The sequence below is a fragment of the Lycorma delicatula genome, chromosome 12, assembly GCF_047948215.1.
Source record: "Lycorma delicatula isolate Av1 chromosome 12, ASM4794821v1, whole genome shotgun sequence".
In the NCBI taxonomy this organism is placed as follows: domain Eukaryota; kingdom Metazoa; phylum Arthropoda; class Insecta; order Hemiptera; family Fulgoridae; genus Lycorma; species Lycorma delicatula.
The window spans coordinates 34,854,860-34,877,306 of NC_134466.1; the positions used below are offsets into that span (position 1 = coordinate 34,854,860).

Sequence of the window (22,447 nt, forward strand, 5' to 3'; positions counted from 1 at the left end):
TCTACAACATTAAGAATGCTGTGTGTAGTTCACTACTTGCTACAAACAGTTTTTTAGTGACTAATAACACTATAGAAGTCAAAAATAAAACAAATATATATATATACAATTTTTACATATTTTATTCACATTTTTATATACTTTGGATGCATTTAATTGGTGTAGACATTTTAATTCCATTTAGAAACATTCAATCACAATTCATGAAAACTATATTTAATATTTTTCATGATCTTTAAAATGGCTAATTATCTATCAAAATAATAACACATGCCATTTATGTTAAAGACAAACATAGTACTCAGAATCAAAATTTTAATGACCTTTAATTTCAAATTACTCTCTAACAACCAAAAATTAACATATTAACTTGACAAAACCATCATAAAACTATGTTTTTAGAAAATACCAAAAATTTGTACAGAGATTTTTTCCAGATTTTTATATATAGTAATAAAGTAAAAAAAAGGCAGAAAGCAGAATGTACAAAAATTGTTATTACTACTAATTCAATCAACAAATGGATATTATTTATACTATTCGTTTGGCACTGAAAGCCATGTTTCACTTTATGTTTCACTTAGTGCAGATTCATTTAGGAGTCAAATTTTAAAGAACCACCTTGATCTCTAAATGAGAATGCTTTACAAATTGTTTCATTTTTAAACTTACCTGATGCACATTTTGAAAATCCAAATGGTAAACTGCTTATTCTTTCAAATAATGTATTATCAGATGTTGAATTGTTGTTAATTTCTGTTAATAATTCTGTCATTTCTTCATCTGCCTTTGTTTTTTCAATGGTATGATCATTTCTATTATATTTCACAGCATCATTTTCTAAATTTTCAGTAATATTTATTTTACTTAAATCAGTTTTATGATCTTCATTTTCATTTATCATTGTAGTCATATCCACATCAGGAAAGTGTTCTGTTGTAAATGCTACATCTCTGCTATTTTCTGTGCCCATTATTTCCATTTCATTAAGTTTATTTGATTTTGATTCATCACTTGTGTTTAGTTTTTCTTTTGATTCACTACTAGGAACTGTAGTAGTAATAAAATTATTACTAGTTTTATTTAATTCTTCTATAACATCGGGTATAATGGTTTTCAGAGTAGTAACTTCCTCCTCAATATTATGAAGAACAGGATTTGATTCAGTGAATGACTTATCTTCACTATTATCTGAATGATCATTATTTTTTGACATTTCATCTACGCTGATTTTTTTATCATGAACATTAAAATCGTTTTCATGAATATCTTCATTTTGATTTATTGATTTCTTTTTTTCTGTTTTGTCTTCATAATCAAAATAATAATTTTTATGTATTAACAGTTTTTCTTCATTTGATAGTTCATCGTTAGTTTGTGATGAAATATTTTTTACTTTTATTTCTTCATCAATCATACTACCTGATTCAGATGGTAATGTTGTTGCTAAAGATGACAAAAATGGATTTTCTGTTGAAGTCTGATCGTCTTTATTTACAGGTGAATTATTTTCTAAAAAAAAAGAATCTGATTTTTCATCAAAATATTTATCTTTAATACCATCTTTCTTTTTATGTAATAATTTTTCATTATCTGTTACGTTTTGCTTAAAATATTTCTTATCGTTCTTTTTGTACTCGTACTTATGATTAAAATCATCAATTAATTTATCATCTGAATTATTAATATTTTCATTATCTTCATCAGAAGTAACTACATCTTTATGATTTATAGGTTCATTATTTTTAAACATTTCTTCTTGATTTTTTTGTGTTGCTTCTGGATTATCATTTAGCATCGCTTCTTCATTTACATTTTCATTAAAATTAGTTGAAGAATTTTCTTTACTACTATCAATCAATGATTTATCAAGGGGATGTAAAGCATTCATAGCTTCTTTTTTCAATTTTTCAAAATCACTTTTCATCATCATTATAGCAGCCATAGTGATATTAATCTAACATACAATAAATTTATGAGAGCATTTTTTTTGGTAAACATATAATTATTTTTTCTTTGTAAATTCTTACAAATTTAACTTTATTTTACTATCAACAAAGATAAATAAATATGATCATTGTTGTATTATAAATGCAGTGGACTGCTACTAAAATAAAAAAATAAAAAAAATAAAAAAAACAATATTGCAATGAGAATAAACCATTAAACATACAGTTGTAATCTATATCAATAAACATATTATTTTTTTAATTTAATGTTGAGATCTACAACGGCAGTTTTAGAGATAAATTACAATAATTATAATTGGAAATTACACATATACAGAAATGTTTATGTTTCTTCATGTTTTCGTTTAAAATTTTCAGGGCAAATACATCTAGCAAAACTAAAAAATGGATTATTTTAAATGATTCAGATGTTAATATTACTGTAGCTATAATACACTAATTATAATATATATATATACATAAATAAAAATTAATAAACAATACCTTCAATAATACAAGTTTTATTGTCAGCAGACAGGTGATAGCTATCAGGACAGGAACACATAAAGATTAAATTAATATAATCAAAATGGCAATGATGTGAACAACCATAATTATCTATTTCACACATATCTTCAACACCTAAAAAAAAAATATATATTTATATGAAAAGATTTCAAAATTACTGGATGCAGTCAAGGGTAAAATAATTTTTATTGCTCTTCTACTAATTACTAAAAAATTATATTTTATATCACCTTACTGAAACATCAAAATATAAATTTTTAAGTTAGAATCAAACATTAGTCATTGTTTTTTGACTAAATACACCTTATGTTTTTTGTGAGAGCTCAACCAGCTGCTTTAGATAGATTAAAATTTTTACTAATATTTTTGAAGTACCTGAATGATATTAAAAATATTTAAAAGGAATAAGCAATTAAAAACAAGACAAATGTTAATTTTGTTTGAGAAGATTTTTAAGCATTCACTATACTCAAAAAACACAAAAATGTCTGAAAATTTCCCATTAAATATGTATAAAGAATGAATGAAATGATCACTGATTACTCATGAAATTCAGTTCAATAGTTTATATTGTAAAATCATCAAAATGATATGGCAGATGAAGATAAAGAAATCTAAAAAGAAATCCTGGATAGAATAATAAACTGCATACTCTTACAATTAGATGGTTGTTTAGAAGTTGATCTCAGTTGTAAAATCATGAGAATTAAGGGTGCAAAAAAATAATAAAGTAGAACAGCCAATAAAATATTTAATAAATCAATTTCATAAACTGGTGGAAAAAACCAACACTAGGTGATTTTTTCTTTAAATTTTTGAAAATATATTAGTTGCTAACAGAAGCTGATGCAATTTAAAATTTAACAAAAAATGCTGAAAAACAGTTACATCAAACTATTATTTTGTGTAAAATTATTTTTTTTCTGACTGGTTAACTTAGAAATAAAGCTGACAACACAGTTGTAGGACTCTCCTGCCACACGGTTTACACACACAACTTAATTAAAAATATTTATCATTTTATTTAAATGTAATATTTTTTGTTTATTTAATAATGCTACCAAAGCGTGTGTGCATACCATATTTCATTCGTGCAGATGCAGTGGTACTATCGACCACATTAAATACTTTTTTACACTTTAAATATTATTAATTTATTTAATTCTACCACTCACCAGTGATGTTATAACATAGTAGATGACTACAGCAGCTACATGTAAGTTGCTACTTGTGGTGAGAGAGGGTACTAATGACACATATTGGTGGGAGCGTAATTTTGTGAATTTTTTTTTGGAGATATTATTTTTTAATTGTTAACAAATGTGCCTAAGAAAAATAAGACCTTAATTAGGGGAAATCTTGAGATACTGAGGATGACCTTGCTCTATAGCTTCACCCCCTTGACCTTTTAAGTTGAAAATTTAAGGTTATCAATGCCACACACATAGAAGTATTCTGATCAAGTTTGATCAAAATCGATCAAGTAGTTATAGAGATATAAGGTGATTTAGAGTGCACCTAACACAGAATACTGTGTAAATAATGTACATACGAACATCTAGAAAATTTCCATCTGGTTTTTTGGGTTCATTAGGTGTCAAAACCTAAAGATTCAGTGAAAACCGCATATGCCCAAATTGGACCAATTACCATACTTTCCCTTCTACAGCTGTAGTGCTAGGTGGGAAAGTTAAATACTATTTAGATTTCTTAGGACCTGAGTCTTTGAAAATAGCTTCTGGCATATATCAGATAAACTGAACTACTATTACCTTAACTAAGGAGAAGGTGGAATGGAATATTACGTAATTATTCCTAACTTAAAGGGGGAAAAATACTAATAAAAATTATATACTTACGATGTGCTCGAAGACTATGAGAAGGAAGTTTAAAGTTATAAACAAAACCATTATGATCTCGTAAATGAGTTTGTAATCTATGTATTAATGAATTGGTTGAAATAGGATCTGGTGGTTTAATAATTCCTTCGTTAACTATCCAGCCAATTCTATATTTTACAATTATACTTCCAGCCCTGTGAAAAGATGTAACACAAGAAATTTACATTTTTTTATGGTAAAGAAAAACAAAATATGTATGATATATGAGGTCTATATGTAAAGTAATGAGAATAGTTTTTTTGACAGCCAAAGTGGCAACATTGTAAAGTTAATAATAAACACATGGTTATATGAATAGCTGAATTATATTAGGTACTAATATTCTTAGTCTATTGTTGCCACACGAGACGTAAACAAACTTTTTGTGAAACAAGTTTTTGTTGTTCGTTAAAAAAATGAGTGATTCTAATTATGAGCAACATTGAACAATCAAGTTTTGTGTTAAACTCTGTGAAAATGCTACTGAAACTTTTACAAAATTGAAAAGGGTGTACAGAGATGATGCTCTGTCAGTAGTTCAAGTTTTTAGGTGGTTTAAAGCATTTTCAGATGGCTGGGAATCAGTTGTGGACAATCCATGCTTTGGAAGACTGTTAGCATCAAAAAGTAACAACAATGTTGAGCGAATCAGAGACGAGATACGGTATGACCAGTGATTAACTGTCAGAATGATTGCAGAACAATTGAATTTGAACCATAGACTATCAAATTTTGACAAACGAATTGGAGATGAAAAAAGTCTGTGCAAAATTGATCCCAAAAACCTCACTGTTGAACAGAAAAACAATCGGATGGAAGTGTGTCGCAATCTTCTAGGCGAATTGAAACTGATCCTGATTTTTTAAAAATGTTATTACTGGTGATGAATCTTGGATATTTGAATAAGACTCAGAAAGAAAATGCCAGAGCAAGGAGTAGCACAGTTCAAACTTACCACATCCCAAAAAAGCAAAAATGAGCAAATCAAAAATCAAAACCATGCTAATTTGTTTCTTCGATAGTAATGGCGTTGTCCATAAGTAGTTTTTGCCTACAGGACAGACTGTAAATCAATATGTTTACCGAGAAATTCTTGAAAGACTTCGGAAAAGAGTTGCCCACATGAGACCAACCATCAAAGACAACTGGATGCTGCATCATGACAATGTACTTTGTCACACTGCACTCTCAATTAATGAGTTTTTGGTAAAGAAAAACATTCCAGTAGTTCCTCAACCACCTTATTCACCTGACTTGAATCCCTGTGACTTTTTCCTGTTTCCGACTAAAAAACACCTCAAAGGACACCATTTTGGAATAGTAGAAAACATTAAAAAAAGTAACTGACCATTTGAAGGATATTCCGATGTCTGAGTTTTGACACTGCTATGAAGAGTGGGAAAATCATTTTTAGTTTTTCTGAACCAGTCTCATTTATTTTATTTACAGACTTCATACGTGTAACTGTGGTCCAGGATAATGTAAGATAAAGTTAGTTTAATTGCTATAAAACATTATTTCTTTCTTGATATTCTTTTCTTATAACAATTTAAAAGAAAAATTATTTAATCTTGTCAAATTTAATATGAAAACAGGTTAATCACACTTTAAATAAGTAAAATAGGGTTAATTAATTTTAATCAACTTAACAAGATAACCCTTTAAAAGTAAGATTAACTTATTTATATATTACATTAACACAATTTTTATCATGTTTCATTATTTTCTTTAAACAATTTAATAAAGAAAGGCAGTCCTGCATAATTAAAAAGTAGTCTTATCATATTAATATAAGTTATAACAAATACAAGTTAAACATTACAACAATGGACAATAATTTTAAAGTTTTGTCATGAAGTTTTTCAATTGTAAAAGTCTATATCCATCTTTAACATCAGAAGTTATGGAATTTTAATTCTTTAGAAACATATTTACTTAGAATTACATAAGTCTTTTCTATTACATTTTTGGTAAATAAATTTATAAACTATTAATATTAAATATATAATTTAAAATAGGCATAACATGAAGAATAAAATCGAACAAAGATAACAGTTGTAAAAATTTAAAAAATAAAAGATTTGCAATACCATTTCTTTGCTAACTAAAGTTGTCTCAATTCATTATGTGAACTGCATGAAAAAATAAACAAAACAGAACAGTGTCATATGTCAAGTATAGTCATCCGAAAAATAAAACAAGTTTGATACTATAACAAGTTTGGATGCGTGAGGTCTGTATCTTCCTGCATCCTTGATCGATTGTGATTAAATTAAATGCTATCAGTGTTTGATACACAGAAATCATTGTTCTAAATTTCATACAATTCAATCCATCCAGCCTGGAGATATCAAGCAAAAGACAAACCAACACACACACACACACACACACACACACACACACAAACAATAAACACACGTGACACACACACACACACACACACACACACACACACACACACACACATACATATATTCTTTCATAATTTTTTCATGATAAAATTGTGTTAGAATTCAGAGAAAGCGTAATATTTACAAAAACATGACATGCAAAATTTGTTAGCTTACTATCCTTCATATAGTACATAGCAGGGAAAGTAAAAATTAAAAAATGAACAGGGTTCATGACTAACAACTGATTTCTTACCTATCTAGAACAAAACCAAATGTGTTAAGAAAAACATGGTAATATATTCCTTTAGGCAGATAAAACACTATTTACAGAGAATAACCAATAAAATCAATGTAAATTGATATGAAAATACAAACAATGTGATGAATTATTAAATTTTTACAAATTACAAAAATATTTATTATGTACTTACTTCATATCTAATACTTTTACATATAAATCTGCTGGTCCGTAATTCAAAGTCTGTTTATCAAATACAGCTCGCTTAATCTAAAATAATTATTAAAAAAATAACAATAACTTCATGAATTTATAGAACAATATAACAAACTAACAGAGTAATTAGCTTACTTCATAAAACCAGAAAATTTAAGTACAATATTAAGAAAAATTTCAAATTATTATGTTGGCTATAGCTATTTTATGTTCTGAAGATTAAATCTGAAAGCATCAATTTGATTATACATCATAGTCTACGATCAGATATGAAATTTTTAATATTTTACTTATTTTTTTTTTTTACATTAAATATTAATATTTTTATTAATTTTAAATGTTTTTGAAAATCAAGACTATTCTGTAATTTTTTAACAGAAGTTTTATTATTTAAAATTAATACTAAAAACTTTCTAAGATGACAGTCTAAAAGATATTGCTCATTTGATAAGTTTCATTTCATTTTCTAGTGGTTGATTTTCTGATATTAATTATCAAGTAATATTATTAAGTATTATCAAGTAATATTACATTGATATTATTAAATAAAAAAAGCTGGCAACACAGTTGTAGGAGTTTCCTATCATATGGCTTTTTTACAATGCACAGCTTACACATACAACTTAATTTAAAATATTTATCATTTTATTTAAATACAATATTTTTAGTTTAATTAATTCAATGATTCTAATTAAAGCGTGTGTGTATACTGTATTTCATTTGCGCAGGTATGGCGGTATTAGTGGCCATTTTAAATATTGTTTATACTTTAAATATTATTAATTTATTTAATTCTACCACTCACCTGTGATATCACTACATAGCAGATGACTACAACAACAGCTGTATGCCAGTGCTACATTAGTGCTCATGTGAGAGAAGGGGTACTATTAATGCAGTACACCCACTTAGCCAAGGTTATTTAGAACATTTTTTGGGATGGGGTGCAATTTTGCAAAGTTTTTTTTTGAAAATATTATATTTTAATCATTAACAAATGTGCCTAAGAAAAATAATACCTTAATTAGGTGAAATTTCAAAGTACTGATGGTGACCTTGCTCTACAGCCTCATTGCCTTGACCTTTTAAGTTGAAAATTTAATGGCATCAATGCCCCATACATAAAAGTAATCCGACCAAGTTTGGTCAAAATTGGTACAGTAGTTCTGGAGGTATAAGGGGTGCGACACCAAACACACAACATACATAAAAACATCCAGAAAATTTCAATCCAGTTTTTTGGATTCCTTAGGTGTTAAAACATCAGGATCTGTTGAAAAAACCGCATCTGTTCAAATTGGACCGATTGCAATATTTTCTCTTTTAAAGCTGTAGATTCTGTTAATTCTTTCCTTAATTTCTGACTGAACATAGTGGTATTTTTCCACCTTCCATCTTATTAAACAGTTATTTTTGGTATAATGCCATTTTTAAAAATTGCAAAAAAATTATTCTGTTTAAAAATTTTATTGGATGCATTAACTTATGAAAAAACTAAATAAAAATAATATTTGGTTTTAATTACCTCATCTTCAACTGTCTTTGCTAATTCATTAAATGCTGGTGAATGATGGTCAAAAAGATCTTGTGAAAATTCTAAATTATCAATTGTAAGCTGTCCTTCAACTACTCTTGGAACTGAAAAAAAAAGAATAAATTTATAGATTCATAATTTTTTATGCTCATTATAAATTTTTAATTAAATTTTTTATAACTGATAAAATGATTGTGATTATTGCATTATCACATTAATAACTGCAAAGTAATTTCAGTTTTAAAACAATAAAATGTTAAAGAAAAATGTTCAAGAAAATTATTAGGTACATTCTTATACATCGATTAGCAGAATACAAAACTCTCAACATAGTAAAATGGTAGACAGACATTATTGATTGTATACTTACACTTATAAATAGCATGTTATATAATATTCAGGCAAAATTTAAAAACAAAAGAAAATTCTTTATGAAGAAAATATACAGAGTGACGCACAGAATGATCCAACATTTGTTTTGGCAATAATTGTTTAAGTTAATAATTATAATGTGTTTTATGTCGGCAGAAGTGACAACAGTTGATGAATATTAGTTTCTTCTATTTCAGAGTGCGCTGTTTGTGTTTCATTCCAAGATGGTTGACAAAGGAATGAAATGAAAAGTGTGATGCTTACACAAGATGGTTTTGTGCACATTTTCAAACTCTGTGGTTGCCTTCATTTAAAAAATACGTAGACTCTACAAAAAAAATTAATAGTCATGGTTCAGTGTTAGAGAGTGCGAATGGCCTACTGATGTTCGTTCTCCACAGAATGTTGAAGCTGTCAGAGCAGTATTGCTAAGGAACCTGGGCATACCAAAATGAAAAACGGCAACACAACTTGGGATTTCTTGGTGATTTGTGGAGCAAATTTAAAAACCGATTTATATTTGTATCTGTATAAAATAATAATTGCCTAAATTAACAGTTGACAGCAAACATCAAAGAATGACATTTGCTGAATGGGCTGTGAACCAAGATGTATTGTTGAACGATGCTTGGTTTTCAGATGAGGCACATTTTCACCTAGATGGTGTTGTTAAAAGACAAAATGTCCACTTTTAGGCTTCTGAAAATCTACACGTGCTTCATGAAAAGGGGCATCACACTCCATGAATTACAGGGTAGAGGCTGCTATCTCAAGTCACAGAGTAATAGGGCCATTCTTTTTTGAACAGACAGTGAACAGTGAATGTTATCTAAACATGCTGCATAATAATTTTGTTCCTCAGATTCTTGCAAAAGGGCTTTGATTAGAAAACGAGTCGTTCATGCAGGGTGGAGCCAGACTGCACACAGCTAATGTTGTTTTAGACTTTCTGCATGAAACTTTTAATGCGAATGTCATTTCAAACTGATTTCCTTATCGTTTTGCATGTGGAGAGAACTGGGCCCTGAACAGTCCTGATTTGAATCTGTGTGATTATTTTCTTTGGGAATTTCTAAAGGAAAAGATTTTCCCTAAATATTCTCATACAGTGATGGAACTGCAAGTTCTGATCATTGAAGTGAGCGACAAGATAACCGAGGATATGAGTTGTTGAGTTACTAACAACATAGGAGTTCATGTTGAAGAAGTTCCTGAACATGATGATGATCATATTGAACATGTGATAAGCAGAACATAATCTACAGGTACATAGTAAACACGTATTTTACTTTTCTGTAATGTGATTAAAATAAATATTTTTTAACAAAACTAAATGTTGGATCATTTTGAGCGCCATTTTGTACAATGAGATGTACATCAACCAGCAATCATACAGATCTATAAACATTTTCAAGAAACAAGTTTGCAGTTTTATTTTCAAAAAATAAAAATGCACAAGGTCGTATTAAGGCAAGCTTCAAAACACTTACCAATGTCCATAAAAATTAAATTGTAAGTCTAACTATTACACTGGCAGACAAAACTCATACTTTTCCACAAATTTAAACAAACAATAACAGAATCAAGTTTTCCTTAATCAATTCATAGAAACTGTTGTATTGTTCAATACGTTCAATATTATATGAAACATATAAGAAATATGAAATGCTGCACACTGACTACTATGGTCGTTTAGAAAGTTCTTGGCCTAACATAGAGATGGAACACGTATGACTGAATGACTGATATTTGTCAATTTTGAGCCTTTAGATGGCATCCTAAGGTGTTTCAAACATATGAATTTAGTTGTTTGTCTGTGGCGATCGAGTAAAACATAAAAGTATTGACATTTTCTGAAAAAATTGTAGTTCAAGGTGTTACAAAGTACTTGGTTTTAAAAGTTTAACCCTAATGGACAAAAAAAAGAGTTAGATTCTACTTTAAAGAATTCTTCCTTTTCATGTTCAATAGCTGCTAAATTTAAACATATCATACATCCAATCAAGGTGATGAATGCTCAGGATGCTCAAGAACCACTATGATAGACTAAATTGTCAGAAAAATCCTCAATGATTATTATATATTAAATAATTACTGATTGAAGGTAACTGAGCTTGCTAATGTTTCAAACATTTAATAGACCTAGTCCGCTACATTTTACATAATGTTTTGGCTATGAAAAAGCTTTCTGCTCATTGGGTGTTGCGTGTGTTAAGAGTCGACCAAAAACACTTCTAAAAGTTATTTAAACTTAAACAAATGCTATTCTGCTGCATCTTTTAAAATGTTTTATAACATTAAATGAAACATAGACTCACCATATCAGAGACCAACAAAAATAGTGGTTGGGAGCAGATAAAAATAAATTTAATACAATGAAAATGGTTCCATCTGAAGAAAAAGTAATGCAAAATTTTTTTGCAATTCTTATAATGTGGTACTCATAAAATACTTGGGAAAAGGAATATGGTTCACTACTGATTGAAAAAAACTGAAGAATGCTATTCAGGCTAAATGTCCATTTCTAGTCAAATAGAAAGCACTCTTTCACCACAATAATAAGATAAGATGTGTTCATACACATCTTGGGTTATTGTGGCAAAACTTCATGATCTAGCCTTTGAACTGCACCATATTTATTGCATTTGATTCACAGCGATTATGTCCTACTCCCAAATCTGAAGAAATGTCTTGCTGAATGAAGATTCACTTCAAATTATGAAGTTAAATCTGAGATAACCTCTTATTTTGCAGAACTGGATAAATCGCATTATACTCAGAATAATAAAAAGTTGGAAAGAGTTAGAATAAATGTATCAACAAGGTAAGTACATTGAAATAATATTAAAAACTTTTTTGAAAAATCTTGTTTTCTTTGTCAGGCCAAGAATTTTCCAGATTTTATCGTAAATAGTGTCACTTGAACCTACTTGTGATTCTAAAAAAAAAATGAAATTTTGCTAAACAAATTCTAGGCACCTGTCAAAAAAATGTTTATAAAGGGTTAAATATAAGATTAAATTTAAGGATTCAACATTCTGATTCTGTTACTTTTTAAATAGCTAGATAATAAATATTTTTTTTTTTTATTATTTATTTTATTATTCAATGGGAATTTTTAATAATAAACCTGTTGGGCTTAAAAGGAATTTAATCCCTTTTAATTTCAAGTTGTTTAATTAAATGTAATTTTAATTACAAAAAAATAATCTAATATTGTGTCCTCCTTTGTTGGTAATTAATTCATACACGTATGTATCATTTAGGATAGATTCAATAACCATACATTTTTTTATTTCTTATTAAAAAAAAATAACTTTTTTATTTTTTTTGTGAGTTAATCTTTTGAGAATTTTCAGATGTTCAATTGAATTACACAGAAGTTACCTGATATTAACCAGGCAGTGGAGCACGTGAATGTTTTTGCTTCTAAAATCTTTTTATGTCCATGGCAGTATTAAATGATAGTAAATCTTAATATAACACTCTCTTTCTCTGTAGAAACAGATTTTGAATCTGTGTGACTACTTTTATCTGCAGAATCCTGATATATTAATCATATTTCAACATACCAACCAATGAGATCAGTGAATTGGAGCCTTTAAACATAAAACAAACTTGAAAATGTCTTTGTGGGAGTTTAATTGGTTATTACAGCTGGCTGTTATTCGTGGATTGTAGATAATTATTCTGTTTGATGCCTTTAATGAATTTAATACACGTACAACTGTTTGCCCCTAAAAAAGGAATATCTACCAGAAAAGATCATTTTTCCTCTTTGTATATGTGTTTTGGTCCAGATGAGCCTATTTCTATATTTTCATTGTTACTTTGTAACTGGTAAGTAAGAAGTTTTCCATCCAGTTGGAAAGCAGTCTGCATTGAATAGTTGTCATACTTCATTTGTTTTTCTGATAATTAGTTCTTGATTTAAGTCTAGAACAGATAGTCACGTTCTCATTAATAACTTTACCCTATGACAGACTACATGATTTTCTATAGTAATTGCCTTTTCTTTGAATCAGTAAGGAATAGCTTTTTCAGTATTTAAGCCAACATTATACTCGTAATATTTTTCATTGTACTGTACTAGTATATTCCAAGAGAGAAACATTTTCTTGGAGTTAAACCCAGAATTTTATAACTACACTATACTACATTGAAATAAGTGAAAAATCCAGATTCTGTAACAAAACTAATAAATTAAAAAAAAAAATAGTTTGTTTAATATATCCCTAAACAAGAAATACAGCCTCTGATTACCTCTGAGAACAGATAATATTAATTGGTTAAATAGTGTAGTAACAATGCAGAAAGAAACAAAAAATATCATGCATTGATTAATTTCATAATATTGTAAATAAATGCAAAATATCACACATATACAAATATTTTATCAAAATAGTTTTTAAATCTAATAACAAGAAACTTGTTGGATTCCATATATCTCAGATCTTATAAAGAAGTTCAAATGCCTCCAGTTCTAGTAATGTAATTATTGCTATGATTTCCATGACACAGTCTATTGTGGGAAAATTTTATTATAAAGATAAATTTATCAAATTCTAAAAAAAAAACTCATAAAGTACAATGATTCAAAAGACTATGCAAGAGACAATTTTTTGTATAAAGTACAAAAGACTAATACGCGAAGTACAAATTAAATGATTCAAGTAGATGAATGCAACTCTCGTCTGAATATAAGAAAAAATCAATTTAAGAATTACTCTATTTCAGAAGTTAATTTGATTAATTTAAAAATGCAGACAGATTATCTGTTTCAAGAACATCATTACATAACGTATAAAAAATTAATTCTTACCATATAATGCCGTCATATCAGTTGAAAGTGGTTTAAAAGGCGGTAATGTAGAAGGTAATGGTGTATACTATGATGTCTTGGAAAATGTCTTAGTATCATCTTGTAATAAACTGTTTCTTCCTTTTCCAAATAATCTAGGATCCAAATTTTTAAAATTTCTACTTTCTATTGGTTCAGTTTGACTTGGAACTAATTTGACTAAGCCACCTGAATTAAAAAAAGAAAGTATATCAATATCATTATAATTTATTAAGATACCATAATAGTAATTATTGTGCAATACTTGACAACATCACAAAACAAACAAAAAATTCTAATAAAGGTAGTTACTTTTATAGAATCTGAGTATTACTAGATTGTGGATACCAGTGTTCTTTGGTGGTTGGGTTTCAATTAACCTCACATCTCAGCAATGGTCAACCTGAGACTGTACAAGACAGCACTTCATTTACACTTATACATTTCATCCTCATTAATCCTCTGAAGTAATACCTTATGGTGGTTCCAGAGGCTAAACAGAAAAAAAGAGAGAGTGCCACAAAACCCTCCTGAAAAATGCAAAACCATTCTAAAGTATAACAAGCATCCAACACCAGAAAAGTGAAAAACTAAGGAAGATAAGAGTAAAATGGTTTCTCATTAAATTTTACATAGAGTCAAATATTGTACTGTTACACTTCACTTCAGCATGTCAATTTCAATCTCACTAAAATGAAGATGATTTTCAGCTTTTATTTGATATTACAATTTATTCACCATAAAGACTGCCTTTTAGAGAAAAGAAATGAGAATGTATTATTCCTAGGATGATAGTATTTTAGTCTAATAAATATTGAGACAGATGGCTAAAAGCAGAAATACATGAGGAGGGGCTGCACACAGGAACCTCACTGTCTATCATGTAGATCGCACGGACATGCACCTGGAGGTCAAGGATGTAAGGTGGTACTACCTGTGCCAGCACCATGAATATGTGTGTACACAGCTGCGCTGTGGTATTTGCAAGGGACAGACTCATCCTGGAGGAATGGGATGCTCCGGCTTCTCATCTTCGATGATTGGGTGGGAACGGCTCTTGCAGCGCCGTTGGGGGGAAAGTAAGACCGTAGTCCCAGTGGGGGATCCTCATTAGAGACGAGGTGTTAAGACTGGAGTCCCAGTGAGGGGAACCCTTTGGGATCATTTGAGTCATTGCAAGCAAGGAAGACCCAGTCCTGGCTGCCTGGGCGGGGTCTTGTGCCCTTCTGAGGTAGTTTGAGGTGATGGCACTCCTTGGAGTTGAGCTTATGCTTGGTCGCAAATTTGGCTCCAAGCAGCGAGGAAATTGATGGAAAAAAAAAAGTATAAATACAAATTAATCCACTCCTTTCTGTTGTAAAACACTTCATTAAATGTACTTCTTTAATTCATTACAAAATTATTTCTTCACAGTCCGCACTTTCAGTTAATCAGATTCAGTTAGATTGGTTGTATAGAATGTCCAGCAAAAATTTTGATGAAAAAAATTATTTTTTTTTGACTTCTAGGTAATCTTATATTATAACCGAGTGATATGGAAAACAGCTTTATACTGCATATCTGAGAGGTATTTGGAGGCAGAAAGAAATTGGATTCTACATAGTTATAAAAAAATCTGCAATATGGTGAGTTTTTAATTTTTGTTCAACATCTTGCATCTGTCATATTGAATCAAACCTAATTTTTTTAAAAAGTAAGGTGGACACATGACACATGATTGTTGCAATTTAAAATTTTACAAGAAATACTATGTGGAAACCCGTTTTTCTGTTATTGAATTATAAGCATTCAAAGTTACAATGACAAAAAAATTGTGTTAATAAAACAAGATAAAATATGCTACAAGAACAATTTTATTGCATTTTACAATCATAATGCATACAATAATGAATTTTAAACAGTGCTATAATATTGATAATAATAAACAATAACTAACAACGCAACAAATTAAACGGTTATATCAACTGATATTATTTATGTTAAATATTACAATAATAATTTTAAAATTTTGAATAAATGTTTTCAATTGTAAATTACTAATGAAATAAATTTTGAAAGCATACCATTCTACAATAAATGTTCAAAATGCTACCCCTATACAGCTTGGCAGTGTACTAACCTCAAGTAATATTCGTTTATAACTTTTTGTATCATGTCTGGTGGTATACGAGCAGATTCGTCAATTATTCTTCTTTTCAATTCGTCAAAGTCTACAGGTTTTGTTTTGTAAACATTATGTTTCAGTTACCCTGCAAATAAGTAATCCAGAGAAGACAGATCTGAGGACCTGGTAGGCTACCTATGGCTTCTCTACAACCTACCCAGTGATTTGGAAAATGTTCATCTAAAATTTGCCATGCCCTTAGATAATAATGAGGTGGAGCCCCGTCATGCTGAAATCATAAGTTATTATTTAATCTTGTCCAATATCTTCCCAGATATTTGGCAAAAATCCTATCAGCTGTCAAGTTGCAGTGAGCATCTCCTGTAAGATTGTAATCTAAAATAAAGGGCCCTACAATACAATGACCAACAATTCTGATTTTATATTAATTTATATAACCATTTATTTTGTTCTTGTATTGTTAATTATTAGTTATTATCAATATTATAACACTTTTTAAACTTTTTTATTGCATGCATTATGAATGTAAAATGTAATAAAATTGTTCTTGCAGTGCGTTTTACCTTGTTTTATTGTTAATGATTTTTCCATCATAAATTTGAATGATTATAACTCAATAATGAAGGCATTCACAGAAAAATGGGTTTCCCCATAGTTTTTCTTATAAAATTTTAAATTGAAATCATATGTTATATTTAAATAAATTAAGTTTGATTCAATGTGGCAGATCCAAGATGGCAAAATAAAATTAAGAAACCCACCACGATGCAAATTTTTTTAACTACATAGAACCCCATTTCTTTCTGCTTCCAAATACTTCTCAGATATTCAGTATAAAGCTGTTTGAATTGATGGCAAAAAAAAAATTGAGAATAATTTTTTAATTTAATTATACTTACTCGCTAACAATATAGCAATTACGACTGCTATGACTACAGTAATTAATATAATTCTCCAACAACATAATTTAAACTTTGTTGGCGAATGCCTCTTATCTTGAGTAACATATAACTTCTCTCCCCTGAAAACAATAGATAATTAATAATACAACAATAATAATAATAATAAAATGAATTTATTTTAAAAACTATACAATATGACAAAATAATAATAAAAAATTACAATATAGGCTAAAATAGTTTTTTTAAACTTTCTCGTTTGTACAAATTCATTGTGTCTGGGGTAAGGATTGTCAACTCTTTTCAGCAATGTAGTATTTGCATCATTGAACAAATAACAATTAAAATTAAAAGAAACTCTTTTGTATAGAAATTATTTTTAACATCTTATCCCCTTTCATGCAGAAGGTTTTTTACATGTTGAAAAATTCTTTAATAATTATATATATAAACAGTAGAGTGGTAGCTGTAATCAAGTGTCAGTATATAGTTATGGAACAGAACAAATAAATAACCAAATGATTAAATTACATAAATCCAAAAATGAAAAACCCAAAAAATTTCTTATAAATAAATGAATGAAAAAAAAAAGTAATTGGCTTTATTATTATATATATATATATAATAAATAAACAATCTATGGCTGTCCTTAATTAGTGTACTCTTACAGCAGTACTGAAAAAATTCCATATCCATTTAAAGATCAGATGACAAAAGATGTCTAAACTTTTGTAAAATAATAGATTTCAAAATAATTCACTTTCTAAACACTAGGAAGTGAAATTCTATGAGTATGTTAGTGTAATATAAATGCTTGCTTGCCAACATGAGAAATTATATTAGTATATCTATACTATTATATAAAGAAGAAGAGGGTTTTTGTTTGTTCGGGATAAACAAAAAAAAACAACTCGATCAATTGCAACCAAATTTTTATCCAAGTTTCTTGGCATAACTGAGAAGATTTTTAGATATATTTCATCTTGGAAAAAAAACAAAAATATATATATGTAGTAGTGGAGATTTGCCGGATGAAGCACAAACTTTAATGAACTGAATTAATGAACTGTGAGTCTCTATCACTATGTGAGCAGGTTTGAACTGAATGATTCGAATCAATCGAATAAATATCATAAAAATAATAGAATTAAATTTACATTAAATAAAACAGTATTAAGTAAATTTAAAAAAAAATTCTGTTTAACAATAACAGGCTTCCTGTAGGGACTGCGCATGAGGCTAGAGTGATGAAGAATGTGAGCACCAATCATCACCATCAACTGGTAACAAATGGGGTCTCCCTGTGGCGCTATTTTGGGAATGCTCTTATACCTCTGCAAACAATCGTCTGATTTTCAAAATTCAAACGGGGTATTTGATAGAAGGTTGAAGGCTAACATTTGCTTATATCAGGTACACTCTCAATCTAACAGAACACAGTTATTGGAAATGTTGCTATATCTTTGCATCGAATCTTCTAATTTTTAAAATTCAAATAAGGAATTTGCTAGTACAAACATAAAATGATTTCACACATTTGAAATATTTTGATTTTATACTAGTTAGCTGGATCCTTGCCTATATGTTTTAAATGTAATAATTTGCTTCACCATTACAATTAAAAACTGATGTTGGTATTATATTAATCTGTAATCATTTGTCTTTTAACGTATGTAATTAAATTACGTTATAGAAAAATTATTAAACTTTATAGAAATATCATTTTTTTGATAACTTTTTAAATTTTACCTTTGTGAAACCAGCCAAAAATATCTAAATATATAACTTATTAACTGCCAAATAATTATCTTTTCACATTTTCTCTTTCAAAATTGTTTTGCAGGAAATTGTTTGGTTTCCATAAAACAATTTCCATAAAAAATTTCTTACATAAGAGTTTTCTGGTTGTCAGCCATTTTTTAGACAGAAATTACAAGTGATTTTTTTTTTAAATAAAAAAACTAGGTATTCATTTATGATAAACTGAATAAGAGATGTATATATAAATGAAAAACAACCATTATAAATATATGCGGATGTTTAATTTTTGCAAATAAAAATGTCTTTAAATTATCTTATCGTAATGTCATAAAATTATCTTTTGCCAGTTGGAGTGACAAACCAAGTCTTATAAGAAAATTATTTAAATGATTTATTGGCATTATCTTAAGATCATGAATCTATGATGTAGACCATATATTCTATGTTATTAAATATGTTCAGTATGTTTAGGTTCCCACAGCAGTTATTTAAATTAATTTTTCTAGTGAAATATAATTAAAAGCATTACTTTTAATTAATGTACTCTGATTATGAGATATCTGCAAAAATATTAAAAACAAAGTTTGTAAATGAAAAAAAATTAATTTTATAAATAATTATATTTTTCTGCGGGATACAATTTGTTAAAATATTTGTGTGAATAAATGTTAAAATGTTTATATGAATATGCTATTGATTTTGGTATTTTGTTGTGGCTTTAAAAATAACACAAAAACCTTATTTTCTTAAAATGTTGGAATTTTTGTATTAATGTTCATTACTTTTTAATTTTATAACTTTAAATATTGTTTTTCGCTTTGTATGTTTTGAATTATTGTTGATATGTGTGTTAGCCATATGTAATTTTTTCTTTTTTAATTATTATATAAAAGATTAGTTTTACTTTTTGTTTTTTCTATGTTACAAAACATGTTGCTTATAGGAGTGAATGTGTAGCTACTAATTTTGTTAATTAACGTCAGAATCAATTTTTCAAAATTACTTCATAGAAATTGGAAATTCATTCAAATTTATTAACTAAAAAATAGAATTTAACTACTTACTGAGAAAATAAACATTTTAATTAATTGGATTCTATTAGCCAAATATAATTATTTTGTTAAAATTAAAACTTATTCCTTACTGGTTCTTTTTTTTTTAAATTATTTAATTTTTTTTTATTCTCCTAATGTGTATGTTACAATCTGTTCAACTAGTGAACGATGAACAACTACCTCTCTGCCCAATGAGATGAGGATGATATGTATGTAATGTAAATGAGGTGTAGTCTTGTACACTCAGGCCGACATTCCTGAGACGGTGGTTAATTGAACCCCAACACCAAAGTACACTGGTATCCACTGTCTAGTATTCAGATCTGTATAAAAGCAACTAACTTTTACAAGGATTTAAATCTCAGGTCTTTTGACTTCGAAAATCAGCTGATAAACAACCAATTTGTGACAAGTTAACCACTAGACTAGCTCAATCGACTAATAAAAAAAAAAAAAAATAAGAAAATAGCGATGAAAATTTAACTAATTATAAATTATAATAACTAATTATATCATTATTAATGAATAAAATTCAAAAGCACTGATAGAAATTATATATCTACAGATTAAAATCATTACAAAATGTATAGTGGTATTTAAAAATATATTCAAATATTGTTCTAACCACTAATTTCATTATTTACCAATAGATTATAATCTTTTTAATTATTTTTACACAAAAAAATCAGTTTTGAAAAAAACAGAGATTTTAGAAAAAAAAAACACTATACAGACATTTTTATTTATAAAAAAATATCAGTTCTGAAGAAACAGAGATCTCTATGAAAGTATTAAAAGCAAAAGTTGAGAAAAAATATCAAGTAGTTTTAAACAATTAAACATTTTCCTTAGTTGGAATGATAGAAAAACTCTTATGGTTTCCAAGAAATGGGGTTCTACATAGTTAAAAAAAATCTGCATTATGGTGGGTTTTTAATTTTTGTCCACAATCTTGGGTTCACCATATTAAATCAAACTTAATATTTTTTAAATAGGAAGGTGGACATATGAGACATGATTTCGTTTTAAAGTTTTACAGGGAAAACATCGCTGAAACCTATTTTTCTATTAAGGTTTGTTATCATGTTATAAGCATTCAAAGTTACAATGACAGGAAAAATCATGTTAACAATAAAATTAGGTAAAACGCATACTATGAACAATTTTATTGCATTTTACATTCATAATGCATACAATAATTAACTTTAAACAGTGCTATAATAACAATAACTAATAATCGACAACACAACAACAAATTTAATGGCTATATCAATTCCAGTGTTAATATCAGCTGATGTTTGTTACTTATCGTAAATGAAACAAATCAGATGGAAATACTTACTTAAAAAATTTATTACAAATTTAGTTGAGTAAATCAGCAGTTAATTTACAACAATGCAATTTGTATTACACTGAAACAATGCAACTTATTAACTCCTTATTTCATATTTTTTTTGTAAAATTTGATAATAGTAGTAATAATTAAGTTGTAGGCCTAGTAGTTTAAATTTGTTTTTTGGTGAAAGTTTTATTATTAGTTTCCTCATTCATTTATTTAGTTCTATTAAATATTAAATCTTCAAATAACAATGCCTTCTTAAAGTGAAACCCAAACAATAACTCTGTCGAAGATGTACGGGTACAGTGACAGAGTTTTACCTTTACAAGAGGTACGTGATTTAGTTAAAATTAGTTAAATTTCCAAACAGAGATAAGTAAATTGATTGTGATTAAGACAATACAACGATTTAAAGAAACCGATACTGTAAAGAATTTTCCTCATACCATTAGACCAAGAACTGTCACAAACGATTCAGTCATTAGATGTATGACCTTTATTGAAGAACAACATCATTCATCGTTTTGGAAACCTGTTGTACAACATGACATTAATTTTTCAGTTTAAAAAATTCTTAAAACAAATAAATTTCACCCTTTAAGGGTGAAATATTTTAAGGGTTATATAACAATGAAATTAACAGAAAATAGGATTTCACCATTGTTTTTCTTGCAAAATTTTATATCGAAATCACGTGTCATATGTCCACCTTACTAATTAAAAAAAATTAAACTTGATTCAATATGGCGGATCCAAGATGGTAGAAAAAATTAAAAACCCACCGTAATGCAGATTTTTTTAAAATTATGTGGAACCTCATTTCTTTCAACCTCCGATACCTCTCAAATATGCAATTATAAAGCTGTATAGAAACAGCTGTTTCTATACTGAAATATCACCTGATGTGTGTTTGTGTATTTGTGTGTGCGCACATGCATGTTTTTTATATTGTATTGTATTAATACATATTTTACAATTAAATTTGTAATATTATCAGTACACATATAATATCTACTGAATTTATCAGATTATATACTCTTTGTTCTAATATAATCTGTTTTTAATATAACTTATCCATTGTTTTATCTGTAATATAAAATTATTTATAGACTGAGACTTAAAAATGAACTAGTTATAATTTTAATCAGATATTAACTAAATGTTTCTAAATCTGCTTCTTTGTACAGAAAATGTAAATAAAATCTATTTATTTGTGTTCCACAACATAGAGAATGTATATTAATTTGTTGTTTATGCTATCTGTCAAAGTATTTCTTTTGGCTGAGATGAATGTAAAATAAAAAAAAAAATACCAGAA

The 22,447-nt window shown here is 28.1% G+C and overlaps 1 protein-coding gene across 1 annotated transcript in view; it reads right to left on the bottom strand.

Annotated features, from left to right (window-relative positions):
* The window catches only part of LOC142333391 (uncharacterized), a 44,152-nt gene extending 30,204 nt beyond the window's left edge, over positions 1-13,948 (bottom strand). Inside the window, exons 1-6 of the mRNA XM_075380422.1 lie at positions 13,933-13,948; positions 8,730-8,842; positions 7,182-7,258; positions 4,337-4,512; positions 2,454-2,591; positions 673-1,512 (exon numbers count right to left, since the gene is read on the bottom strand). Coding sequence (XP_075236537.1) covers positions 673-1,512; positions 2,454-2,591; positions 4,337-4,512; positions 7,182-7,258; positions 8,730-8,842; positions 13,933-13,948 — 1,360 coding nt within the window. The remainder of the gene's footprint in view (positions 1-672; positions 1,513-2,453; positions 2,592-4,336; positions 4,513-7,181; positions 7,259-8,729; positions 8,843-13,932) is intronic.
* Between the last annotated feature and the right edge of the window lie 8,499 nt (positions 13,949-22,447).